The 12,729-nt window shown below is 40.6% G+C and overlaps 1 protein-coding gene across 1 annotated transcript; it reads left to right on the top strand.

The window, feature by feature from the left end:
• The first annotated feature begins 10,738 nt into the window (after positions 1-10,738).
• On the top strand, positions 10,739-12,494 carry LOC122641248 (probable E3 ubiquitin-protein ligase RHC2A). The gene has a single exon (XM_043834508.1). It carries the CDS (start codon positions 11,076-11,078, stop codon positions 12,252-12,254), a length of 1,179 nt encoding a protein of 392 aa, XP_043690443.1. The 5' UTR covers positions 10,739-11,075; the 3' UTR covers positions 12,255-12,494.
• Positions 12,495-12,729: the final 235 nt, after the last annotated feature.

The following is a 12,729-nucleotide window of genomic DNA, read 5'->3' as shown; positions in this document are numbered from 1 at the left end:
CCTTGAAGGTCTACTGTCTACATCGGATCCAGATTGTCTACTGCGCTACGGGCAGAGCGGCCTGAAAGGCACACAAACAGGACTCCCTGCAATGACCGCCTTACCCTTGCCTGAGCTCCTTGTCCGAGCGGAGGTAAGGCGGTCATTGCAGGACACCCTGTTTGTGTGCCGCTTAGGCCGCTTATGGGCAGGGCGTCGTAGACGATCTTAATTGGTCTACATCCTATTATTCTTGGACTGCAGGGCAGATCAGAAAGCCCATATATAGGTAGCAGAACTACATTGCTCTTGTTATGATTTGTTCAACCACCCGATCGAAGTCCCCAACCAACCTAATCAATTAAGAAGATAATCTTTAATTGTGAATATTTTTCTCTCATTGAGTTGAGGTGTAATATATTCTCGTTCCCCTAGTGTCCGATCCATCTCAAGTCTTAGAAAACAAATTTTTATCCTTTCAATTACACTGCCAGTACTTGACGTCAAGTACATCTAATAGAGGGAGGTGGACCCCACCTCGGGCAGGGGTAAGGATAGTCATTTCTGCCTCCTCTGTTAGATGTACTTGACGTCAAGTATGGGCAGTGTAATTGAGAGGATAAAGATCCTTAGAAAACATGCATGGAACAGCTATCGTGGCTAAGAATGAATTGGGAACACAATTATACCTATCAATCTATGTTATGGAAGCCCATCCATGTGAGATGGAAATGGGGTGCAACCGGGTCAGACTGGGCCTGGTTTTTAAATACACCAACCTAACCCTAGGGTCACTTAACACAACCCAGGCCCATCCCGAGCCGAAGAAGCCCTCTTAGCTCAACCTAGGCCCAGTACAGCCAGAGGTCAGACTGAGATATCGCATCACAAGCCAGGCCTACTGTTCTCAAACAAGTTCAACCCGGCCCCTGATAAACCCTAAATGGGACGGGCTGGGATTGATTGACCTTGGAAGCCAATGTTTTTATCATGTCAAGGCTAGCCAAGGCCGAGCTAACCCTGTTTTTTTCACTGTATGTATCATATTGTTATGTATAATTATATATTACATATTTATCTATACAGGGCCATGTCAGTTCGAGCTCAGCCTGTACTCAGCCCGGCTCTAGACCTGGCTTACCCAGCCTGTACTCAGCCCGGCTCTAGACCTGGCTTACCCAGCCTAAAAGACGGAAAGTCAGCCCTGGCCATGTCGCTCTCAGGGCAGACTTTAGTGGGCTTGGGTTCGCCGGGCAAGATTAAGTTGCACTCCTAGATGAATCAGTGCGACTCGCCTACCAAGTGCTCAAATACGAATAGTACATGGCCCATACATAAGGTAATCCATCCTAAGCTCAAGCCCATCAATGCTACTAATTGGGCCGGGCATTTATCTTCATCAAAAAACAAAAAAAAAAAAACAAAAGCTTCTAACAAAGATCTTTGTTGGCAAGCCTAGACTATTGGGAGTGGACACAATCTCACTCTCGGAGATAACCTTGTGGGTACTAGTTGGAATAGCGCCCAGTGCATGTGCAGCTGTAAGTATGCGTAGGGAAAAGGCGATAACCATTTTTGGCCCAAATGGAATATCCGTAAATCCTTTACGTTGCAAATGTGTTAAAACATAAGATTATAAGGGAGAGGTTTTTGTGTGCAGGGATTGTTCACGTACGTGAGATTCACTAGGGCCCAGAAGCTTCTGGTTCGTACGTGGCGCGGTGGTGATGTACGAGCCTAGGGGGGATTTAGTTGGCCTAAAGTCGGATATCCCTCCTGTCTCCAAAAAAAAAAAAAAAAAAAAAAAGTTCACGTACATGAGTGTACGTAAATAACTCAGAGTCATTCAGATGGAATATATTTTTGTGAGAATGTTTCATCTGAAAGGCTGTGAATCATTCACATACGCTCACATACATGAACATTCACCCCCTCGGGGTTTTCTAGCATGCGTCATAGGAGGCGCACAAATAATGAAATGCGAAAAGGCTTCTCATTCACTTGAGGAGAGGAGAGAGAGAGAGAGTTTAAGTTGTTTAATGGGAACATGATCTAAATTCGTGTGGGGGAGGGGAAAGGAAGGGAAAGAAATTGAAGGTACGAAAAGCGAAGTGTTCTTTGAGAAGTGAGAAGGGCTTTCCACTTGGAAAGATGGAAGTGGTGAACACCTCTAAGAAAAGGATAATTGGGTGTGGAGCAGATGATAAGGTTGTTTAAAGAAAGGAAAGACTAAAAAGAAAAGAAAGAAATGTGTCATTGGATTCCAATTTGCACATTAATTCGTTCTTGCCCTTCTCCCCGTCTGCTCTTCACTTTTGGGAGATGGAGGAGATAGCCGTTGCACATGATACGTTATAAAGTAAGTAAAAGAGAGCTGCTCGATCATCACACTAATTGGCACTAAATAAGAAATAATCAAAAACCCTATCTTTGTGACCCATTCTCTTCTCGTTTTGGCATAAACACAAACACAAAGACAAATCTTTCATCTTTGTGGTCCTAACTCCTAAGGAGATCAACGACTTCTAACCTTCATTCTATTAAAACTGTTGGATGGATTAATTGCATCCATTTGTTATATCATTTGACTTTCGGACACAACATCTATAAAACGTACACAAATCTCTCTACGCAAGAACATTCGATTGTAATAATATTCCACTCCTGGCCCCCGCCATTCCTAATGGGTTCACAATCCATGTAAACTATAAGATCAAAGTCAGCAGCTTGTGTAACCATAGTTTGTAAATAAATTTTCACTCTAATGCAATTTTATGATTTATCTTATATTTGTTTATTAAAAATTATAAAACTATATATATATATATATATATATATATATTTCAATACATAGTGGGTCACATCATTGGTGTGGACCCATGAAAAAGAAAATGCAAAGGTAACCCAACCATAACAATGGTTGGATAAACTATCCATGATACATAGGTGGCCTCAACTTTACACCACTTGCTTTGACAAAGCTATCTTTATAATTAAATTTTTTTCATATTTAATTATATAACCAAGTTTCCTTTTCTTTGATAAGGAGAAAATCTTTAATTCAGTAGATTTGACCCTCCTTTGGTTGGATTGGAAATCGTTTTGAAAATTATTTTTTGAATTTTCGACAGATAAATAAATAAGGGGTAGGAGTCAACAATAATGAAGTTCACTATTTCAAAAGTCCAACTAGAGCATGAAATCACCTTGGATGGCAAGATTCTCTCTTAACCCTAAGTGGGTGGTGGAAAATTTTCTCCTACAATGTATTATGGTCAAAGTAAGAAATCTGCAATATTGCGGCTAACTCTATAGGAAAATCTTGAGTAAAGAAGGAAAGGAGGAGAGTTCTTTGAACAAGAGGCATAGAGAAGCATATCAGTGAGGTGTGACAGAATGTTCTGTATATAAGAGGACAATGGGGTCATTCATGTAAGGAGAGAGAGAGAATCATTTCATGTAAGAGGGGGGGGGGGAGAGAGAGAGAGAGAGTATGTGCTAGCATACCCTCTTGGTCATAGTTTGAGGTATTATTATTGTATTACCTGTATCGGGTGATACTTAGTATCATAAGTCATTGATATTGATCCCATGTTGATATCATATTAGTGAAATGGTACAGACAAGAGTAAAATAGTAAAAAAGAATCATTTTTAACAAATATCAGAAATATACTTGTATGAAATGATTGATTCATGCTGATACTATATCAGTATTGTATCAATTTTATAGGTAACTGATACCTGGTCCGAGAAACCGTGCCCTAAAACCATGTCTCTAGTGATTCAAAGCTTCAAATAACTTTTTCCGACAAAGGGAGGGAGAGAGTTCTTGAGTAGACCTGTGAGGTACAATGGAATAATTTCTTTCATAGGAAGGTACCGAGGTCATTTCTTGTGTCCTGTGAATGGGTTTTTATTAAAGTTCACCTTCGACATCATGTCGCAGATCCTTCAAAGAACCCTGAGGTGGAAGTTTCCACTTTCCATACATGTGCCATAAAATCTTAATCTTTCTTTTTCGGAAAGGAAAGAAAAGCAAAGCAAAGTAAAAGACAGAGTCATCACCCATTCACCCATGTAAGAAAGGAAGAAAATAGCTAGAAAGCCTCTCGGTTAGACACTTGACTTGAGCATCTTTAATTTTCTTTTTCTTTTTCGCTCCTTCCCTATCTCCCTTTCTTCTTTTTTCTCATCCTTTTTCCTATTCCCTCTCTTTGTGCTGCGAATATTTCCCAATCTCTCTCTCTCTCTCTCTCTCTCTGTATTTCTTTTTGGTTTTTTTACTGGAAAAGAATAGAATGATTGATTGGGAATAATTAGTAGTGCAAACAGAAGGGATCTTGACCACCTGCTGGCAAAGAACGTCAGATTAGAATCTCCTGAGTCCTACCAATTAAGGTAGACAACAATTAAGCATAGAGGCTATCCCCACTCCATGAAAGAAGATTCTGTAACAATGGTATCTGATATATATCGAGGTGTAGGGCTATGATGATCATCATTAATTATTATGCAACTTCGATTCCCTTCCATTGCGACACATTGATTGCATTATTTAGAATTGTATGAATCGATGTATTAGTATCAAGTATCTTTCCACAAGCGCATCTTGATGACTTTGTGAAGCATTAATGTAGCACTCAATTAAATATCTCAAGCAACCATGAAAACTTGAACAATATGTCATTGTCATTCCTCAGGGATCACAAATTGATGTTGGATATATATGGTTCCTTTTGGATTCGAAGTGTTCGAAGTTGATAAATAGCCCTCTAGATTGTAGTCTATCTTTTGTATGTTTAATTTCATTTAAAAAGGAAAATAGTTTTCTGTCCTCGAGTGTGGTCTACACCAGCATTCCCATGTCTCTATCTCTCTCATCCTCAATACAAGGGGGGCAAAAGTGTCTTTTTAAATGGGAAGAAGAAAGATAAACTCGTGGGAGTGCTGGCATAGGCCACCCTAGGGTATACTGCAAGCATACCCATCCCTCTTCCATGTTTAATATACTTTACACAAATTTTTCTTTATTTTTTTTCTTTTTGTTGGAGTGGTGGGGAGAAAGGATGATCATGACATTCATAAGGGTTTCTTCACAAAATGCCACATTTCAGATTTGGAAAAGGGCCAGGTTATACAAAGACCTCTTTTACATATTAAAATTGTATCTAAAGTTGTGAACAATTACTAAAAGGAGGAAGTTTTCCCACCCTCGGAGAATCTTTTTTTGCCCATGGATTTCTGTGTCTTGAAATGGATATTACCGTATTAGGAATAGTGAGGAGGACATTATCGACTTTGTACTTATAAAATGTCGAAAACCTTTAGTATTACATATCAAAGGTTAGAGGCTTTGTCACAATTTTAATTATGTAATTTTGAAAGACAATTACTAGCACAGGTTTGACTCTCATGTCATCATCTTGTTTCATATTCTAACCTCTCTTCCACTCCCTTTCCCCTTCCGCCTTCCCCCTTCCTCCTTTAGTAGGCTGTAGTTAAAGTCTCATGGGATACCCTTTAATGGGTAGATGAAAAAAAATGTAACTTTGCAAATATTATTTTAAGGGTTTTTCTAAGAGTCACTATGCCTAGTAAAATATAATGCTTCACTATTTACCACTTGTCCAGTACATGAATTAATACATGTGATAAAGGACCCCACATACATTTCAATGACCAATAATTAGTCAAAAACAAGTAAGAAAAGTTGCTCAAACTCTGAATTGAAGTTTTAGTAAAATTACCAAAATCCCATCAAATGAAGATGAAATGAATATAAAATAAAAAAATGACATCTTTTGTAATTTTAACTACTTCTTCTACTCATTTTAAGCTGAAATTGTACCACTGAGATGCTTCCCTGATCCTTTATCGCATGTATTATCCTTTGTAGTGTCATGTAATAAATAGTGAAACATTATACATCACTAGGCATAGTGACCGGAAAAAAACACTTATTTTAGTCCAATAACCCTATTACTTGTTCATATTAAAGTGAAATTCGACTTTCATTCTGACATGGATCAGTCCATGTTTTGCTATTGTCCTCTACATGGCCAAGCCTTTAAATTTACCCCCCCCCCTTTTTTTTTATCAAGTAAATGATTTACACCAAGGAAATTAACCCTCACCACACTCTTAGTCCCTTTTATTTTTTATTTTTTGCAATTGGTCTTGGTCATGAGTATTTTTTGAAAATTTATAAGTACGGTCTTTCTGATGGTTTGATTTTTCTTCTTTGTATTGCCCATTAAACAAAAAACAAAAATTTATGGTGTATGATTTATAATTTACGCAGTTGTGCAGAAAGAATAGGCGAAAGCTTAAAAGCAACTTCAATTCTTGGAGTTGAGATCATGGGCTGCATGCAAGGTTTCAAAGAGTAGACTCAGGATCCAGATTGGATTGGAAGCGGTCAAAATTGATTAGAAATCGATTTGAATATGATGAAATTGGTTCCAATCATAAATTTTGTAAAGGGATCGACCGAGTCAAATTGCCTAAAATTGAGATCAGCCTTTGTGGACTCCAACCCCATTCAATCGATTCGACCAATACGATTCTGATTCTTGAATCTACGTGTGCCATTCGTGGAGGCCACTAGAGGAGGGAGTTCTCTTTTAGAATAAAATGAGTGGGGCCCAAAAAAATGGTGAGTGGTGTACTTTGGCCATTTTAGGAACCATAAAATGGCTAAAGTATCTCTACTTCCAGATTATGGTGTAGCATGGTTATGTGGAAGGTTTAGGGGCATGGAAAGTAGAGCCTATGGTGGGGAAATATTTTACTTTATACATGGGCCAAACATGGCAGGTGCCCAGCTGGAGAGTTGGTCGAGAATCATTCTTTATCGGTATAAATTAGAATTGGAAAGAAGAAATAAATAATTTTGGAAAAATTTCACGGACATCCCCTAAAAGTATCCAATATCTAACAAAACTTACTATGGTCAAAATGTCACAGACATCCCAAACGTGAAGCACAATTAGTACTCAAAGGTGAAATATCCATTTTACCCCTTAGTTATTTAAATAAAAGAACAAAACTGTCATTTCATTTTCCTCCCTCGGCTCCGGCTCCGGCTCCGGCTCCGGCTCCGGCTCCGACGATCATCACCTGCTCTGGCTCCGGCGACTATTACCAACGGCGAGGCAAAGAGAAAAAAAGTCTGAAACAGGGATGGATTTCCCTGAGCTAGCAGAAGGAGGGTTGGAGGGGGTGGCGGGGTTGCAGGGGTGAAAGAGAAGGAGGGACGAACATTTTTCCTACTACAGAGAGGAGAGGCCGTTGCAATCCATTGGAGAGTCGGAGAGATATTTCGTTGCAATCAACTGAGAAGGGAGAAGACACACTGCAATCCAATACCCTTAGATGGAGAGTGGAGACTCGTCGCTGCAAGCCTGCAACCGTTGCCGGAAGGGATAAAATCCACAGGTTTCTTCAGTTACAAACATTTACGAAAGGGATTTAAGGTTTGAGCTTGGTTTGGGAGAAGAGGAGGAATCGATATTTGGGGCATTGGTCGATGTTTTAATTTTCCTAATTCAGATTGGGACTTTAATTCAGTTTTTTTATAAAAGCATTGTAAGGGCCATTGGCCAGAGACACGATTTGATTATTTGAATGAGAGTGATTTGCCTATGGTCTGAAATCTGTGAGAAGCAGTGTGGGTAAGATACCCTTAACCTGAGAGAGGTAACCTATCCTTCTTGCTAATTTTCTCTATTTCTTCCAATCGAGTACTGTGTGTGATACCTGCTGCAACTCCAAGGCACAAGCGAGTGTTGAATTCTGCTTTTGCAATATGTAATCGATCATCAAAATGAGTGCTCAGAATCCTCCTGAAGTTTCTGCTGGGTCACTAAAACAGCCCTTGCAGGTTTGTGTTTTGAAGAGAAATTTCGATTACAAACATTTACGAAAAGGATTTAGGGTTCGAGCTTGGTTTGGGAGAAGAGGAGGAATCCAGATTTGGGGCATTGGTTGATGGAGAGAACGTGATCGAAAGACCAAGGAAGAGGGAGGGGGTGAGAGGGTCGACGGTGTGAAGTGGAGAACAAAGCTTGAACAGCAGAAGGAGAAGGAGGAGGAGGAGGGCTGGAGGGGGTGGCGGGGTTGCAGGGGAGCAAGAGAAGGAGGGCTGGAGGTGGTGGTGAAGAAGGAGAAGAAAGGGAGAAAAAAAAGGAATAAAGCAGGGTATTATAAGGATTTCACTGGGGTAAGGGTAATTTCATCATTTAAAAGAGTTAACAGACATTTAACTGCAGAGACTAACGGAGTGGATTAAATTGTATGACATAGGGGCTGTCTGTGACATTTTGATCAAGTACGATAAGTTTTTGAAATATTGGATATTTTTAGGGGGCGTCCGTGAAACTTTCCCAATACTTTTTTAAAATATAGATTCAAAAGATTTATAGATGTTTCTGGAAGTGGTAAAAAGGAAATTGATTGGAATTTGTTGATGTCTTTTTTATTTTATTAAATGAAACAAAAATAATGATGATTCAATGAGTCAATGACTCATTTATGTGTTTTTTTATTGATTTTTTTCTTTTCTTAACATTCAAACATAGCCTAAAAGACTTTAGGAAGCAAGAATTTTGAGCTTGAGATCTGAACACCTCCAAGCTACAACTGTCACAAATCTGAATTTCTTCAATTTATCTGGTTTATCATCCGTCTTTTTTTCTTCATTTTTGTTTTCTCTTTTACTTGTTATTTTGTTTGGTTTATTAGAAATCACTGTATCATATCCAAATGTTGACCTGACCCTATAAGAATTATGGGTAATATTAATAAATGAATGCCAAATTTACATATTGTCCAATATCCCATCTCATCCTAAGGATCATTGCCCTTCCCCTTTAATCCTAACTAAATACCACGAGCTTCTTCCTAATGGGAGCTGAGTCTATACTATTTGTAAGATGGAAGTTTTAGTTCACAAATATCTTAAGCATGTTGGGCTTCGGTATTACCTATGATAAATGTTTTGTAACTGTTTCCATGAAGTTTGATGACATCGAGATTGCATAGGAACCAAAAACAATGGGATTGCTCCAATGATTTTAAAATGTAAAAAATTTGGAAATCGCAACATAAAAGTTTGGATTGATTATCAAAATTTGATAAATTGAATTGCTTAGGACATTGGTCATTTAACCATGCAAATTTTTTACAATTTTCTTGAACATATAATTTGTAATTAAACTGTTTATAAATGTTTATGTATTGAAATAGAAAAAGCATATTAATAACACATAATATGACAAATCGGGTTAGAGGTGAAAAACCCAGTCTTTAAAAAAAGTTACAGGAATCATACATAACTGGAATTGGGAATTGGGATAACGAGACGGCTGATTCCACCGATTTTAAGCCGAATTTTGAAATCAAACTTGGCTTGACCACCAGAATTACTTCCTCCTACTGTTCTTTTGTCCATCACGCACTTAGTATGCTCTTCTCGTATGCCAAGATTTTTATTTTTACTTTTATAAATACTTTGTTTAAAAAAAAGGGAAAAAATGTTACCTGGTCGCGTGGCTCGCATGATTCTTCAATCAAGGAACAAAAATGTGCAAAAGAATGACCATGCCCCCATGTAAAGGCAAAAATCCCAACTCCTCTCCATCCCTATGATACTCACATTGGCCAGCACACAGTGCAGGCTCTAGAGGGATTTTCATCCTCTTAAGTGCAGTGCACTGGCCAGTGCACTACCCTTAAGAATCCAACCATCCACCCAACAATTGAAAGGATAAAAAGATGCTACTGTCAATGTTTTTCTTGTTGGATTTTTTAAGTGTGGTGCACTGGACAGAGAACCACACTTGAGAGTATAAATTTTCGAGTCTAGAGGCCCAATGAGCTACCTCTTGCCCAAAAAGCCCTCTTATACCTTAAATTACATTAAAAATAACAAAAAAACATGACATATTCTAACGATCCACGTACGTGCAGAGAAATCCAACTCACCCAACAACGCATTTCCACAAAAACGACTAGTGTGGGATCTATCAGGGTATTGTCGTGGGTCCCACTACAGTGATGGGAATACAAACTATACAACCAACTAGTCTTATATAATCCATTAATTAAATGGTTATTGTATATTATTAAGCATTTTCCAGCGAGGCAATAGAAATATTAAAACTTGTAAATTTGCCATGCGCCGATGAATGGCCGAACATTGAATAACTCGGCGATTTTCTGTGAAGGTAATGACACGGCGATTTAATAAAACTCTTACGTCTTTTTAGTCGACTCGAGTCTTACTTCGCCAGCTTATTGATTAGAGAATTATGATATGATGCCATGATGGGCATCCCATCGGCGCGTCACGCTCTGGTCCGCTCCTCTCCTTCCTAGCAGCTTCATTTGACGGAAGGTTGACCCATCTACGTCTATGATATGCTACTCCCCTCTAACACCGTTAACTCTCCATCCAGTAACAGATTACCACGTGTCTCTAACGTTAGTGTGCTCTTTTCATCTCGCGCGTGTTAAGCGTGAAAGCGTTCTTAACACGCTAACACGAAAAAGCACGCGTTTTCACTGTTGAGACTTCCACGCGACCCTTAAAATCCTCTCCCCGTCTTTTACTTGATTTCTCCATAGCAGACCTGTCTCCTCCTCCCTCTCTCCTGCTTCTTCCTTAGTTTCTTTACTGCTGGATCTGTAAATCTGCAGACTATTTAGCGAGGTTTTATATTTTTTTTGGTTTGAAGGATCTCTTTCATGGTTTCTTAGAGAATTGGGATTGAATTTCTACTGGATCGGTGAGAAAAAAAAGCGAAATTTAGGGTTTTTTCTTTGTCTTCTTGTACTTGAGACCCTGATTTCGGGCTATTGACCTGGAATTCTCTGTCTGATTTCTTTCTTTGGTGGCTCAGATTGTTGAGGAAAGTTAGGGATTCTAAGTCTCTTTTCTCAGATCTGTTGGGAGTTGGGAATTCCGGTATTTGAAGTAGTTCTCGTACTCCACTATTGTTCCCATTGTTTGAGGTTGTTGCCCAACGATAAAACGCTATTTTGAAGGTTTGTAAACACCGAAGGAGATTGCTAGGGTTTGCATACAGAACTCAGATGTCTTCGGCTGGGTCTTCTTACTGGTGCTACAGATGCAGTCGATTAGTCAGGGTTTGGGGCCGAGATCCCATCGTTTGCCCAGATTGTGAAGGGGGATTTGTTGAAGAGATCGAAAACCCTCCCCGGGCTGGACATCCGGAGGCTCGACGCGGACGGTTCCCTTCAGCTGCCATGTACATGCTCGGTAATCGACCGCCTTCTGATCAGAACACCTATCTAGGTTCACGCCGAAGCCGAAGGAATGGAGGTGAGCGTTCACCTTTTAATCCTGTTATTGTCCTCAGAGGCTCTGCCGATGGCAGTGGCGCCGAAGGTAGTGTTGATGGTGGCGGCGGCGGTGGCGAGAGGGGAAGCTTTGAGCTGTACTACGATGACGGTGCTGGTTCAGGCCTCCGTCCGCTGCCTGCTAGCATGTCAGATTTCTTGATGGGATCAGGCTTTGACCGCCTGCTCGATCAGCTGGCCCAGATCGAGGTCAACGGGGTTGGCCGCTGCGAGCATCCCCCGGCTTCCAAGGCTGCCGTTGAGTCCATGCCCACAATCGAGATCGTTGCCAGCCATGTCGTCACTGAATCCCACTGTGCCGTCTGTAAGGAACCTTTTGAGCTCGGTTCAGAGGCCCGTGAGATGCCTTGTAAGCACATTTACCATCCCGATTGCATCCTCCCTTGGCTTTCTCTTAGAAATTCTTGCCCTGTTTGCCGCCACGAATTGCCTTCGGATGTCCGTGGCAGAAACTCAGGCGAGTCTGATGCAAGCCAAGATGAACAATCTCCGGCTGTGGCGGACGAAGACACGGTGGGTTTGACCATATGGAGGCTCCCTGGTGGTGGATTTGCCGTTGGGAGGTTTTCTGGGGGTAGACGAGCTGCTGAACGTGAGCTTCCCGTTGTTTATACAGAAATGGACGGTGGGTTCAACACTGGAGGAGCACCAAGGAGGATTTCATGGACCTCCCGGGGAAGCAGAACAAGAGAGAGTGGGGGATTGGGGCGGGTTTTCCGCAATTTCTTGTCTTTCTTTGGGAGGCTTAGACCTTCGTCTTCTCCTTCGATTCCAGAATCTGCGGCTACCCGCAGAAGTCGACCTAGTTCGGTTTTCAATAGAACATCGCGAAGGCGCAGCAACAGCAGCGCTTGGACCGCGGAAGACAACGGTGGGATTCCGAGATGGTGATTTGAACTTCGGTGCTGGGTGGGGAAGGCTGGAGACCAGTCAAGAAAAAGTCCCCCCCCCCCCCCCTCCTCCCCTTTTGTTTTTTGCTTCTTCAGCTAACGGTGTTCTCTATCAATCCTTTGGTCGATTTGTAGTTCTAGTATCATTGGGGAAAGAGACAGAACTGTAGAAGGCAGCTCTTTAATCACTGTACATATCAAGGAATGAGAAAGAAGAAGAGAATGTCCAGTAATTAAGAAATTGTTTATTGAAGCTATTGAAGCAATATGGTTGTTCAAACTCGCTCGCAGATGTTTTCCCCCCGGAGAAGAAAGAGAAGTATGCAAGTTTGCAGGGGGTAGAACTTCAAAGCATGTGAGCTACCTGACCTCAATGTACTCCCAAGAGTCCAGGTACCGGAGCTAAAGAAGCAGCTTCAGGCACCAAATTATTTTCCACTTCATTGCCTTATGTATGAATCTATACGTAGCTATAT

Source organism: Telopea speciosissima, chromosome 1, assembly GCF_018873765.1.
Source record: "Telopea speciosissima isolate NSW1024214 ecotype Mountain lineage chromosome 1, Tspe_v1, whole genome shotgun sequence".
Classification (NCBI taxonomy): Eukaryota; Viridiplantae; Streptophyta; class Magnoliopsida; order Proteales; family Proteaceae; genus Telopea; species Telopea speciosissima.
The sequence above is the reverse complement of the archived record's forward strand: the minus strand, read 5'-3'. Positions and strand labels throughout refer to the sequence as shown.

Bases quoted from the DNA above. Each gene is read 5' to 3' on its own strand.
- LOC122641248 (XM_043834508.1), top strand. From the start codon at position 11,076: ATGTCTTCGGCTGGGTCTTCTTACTGGTGCTACAGATGCAGTCGATTA.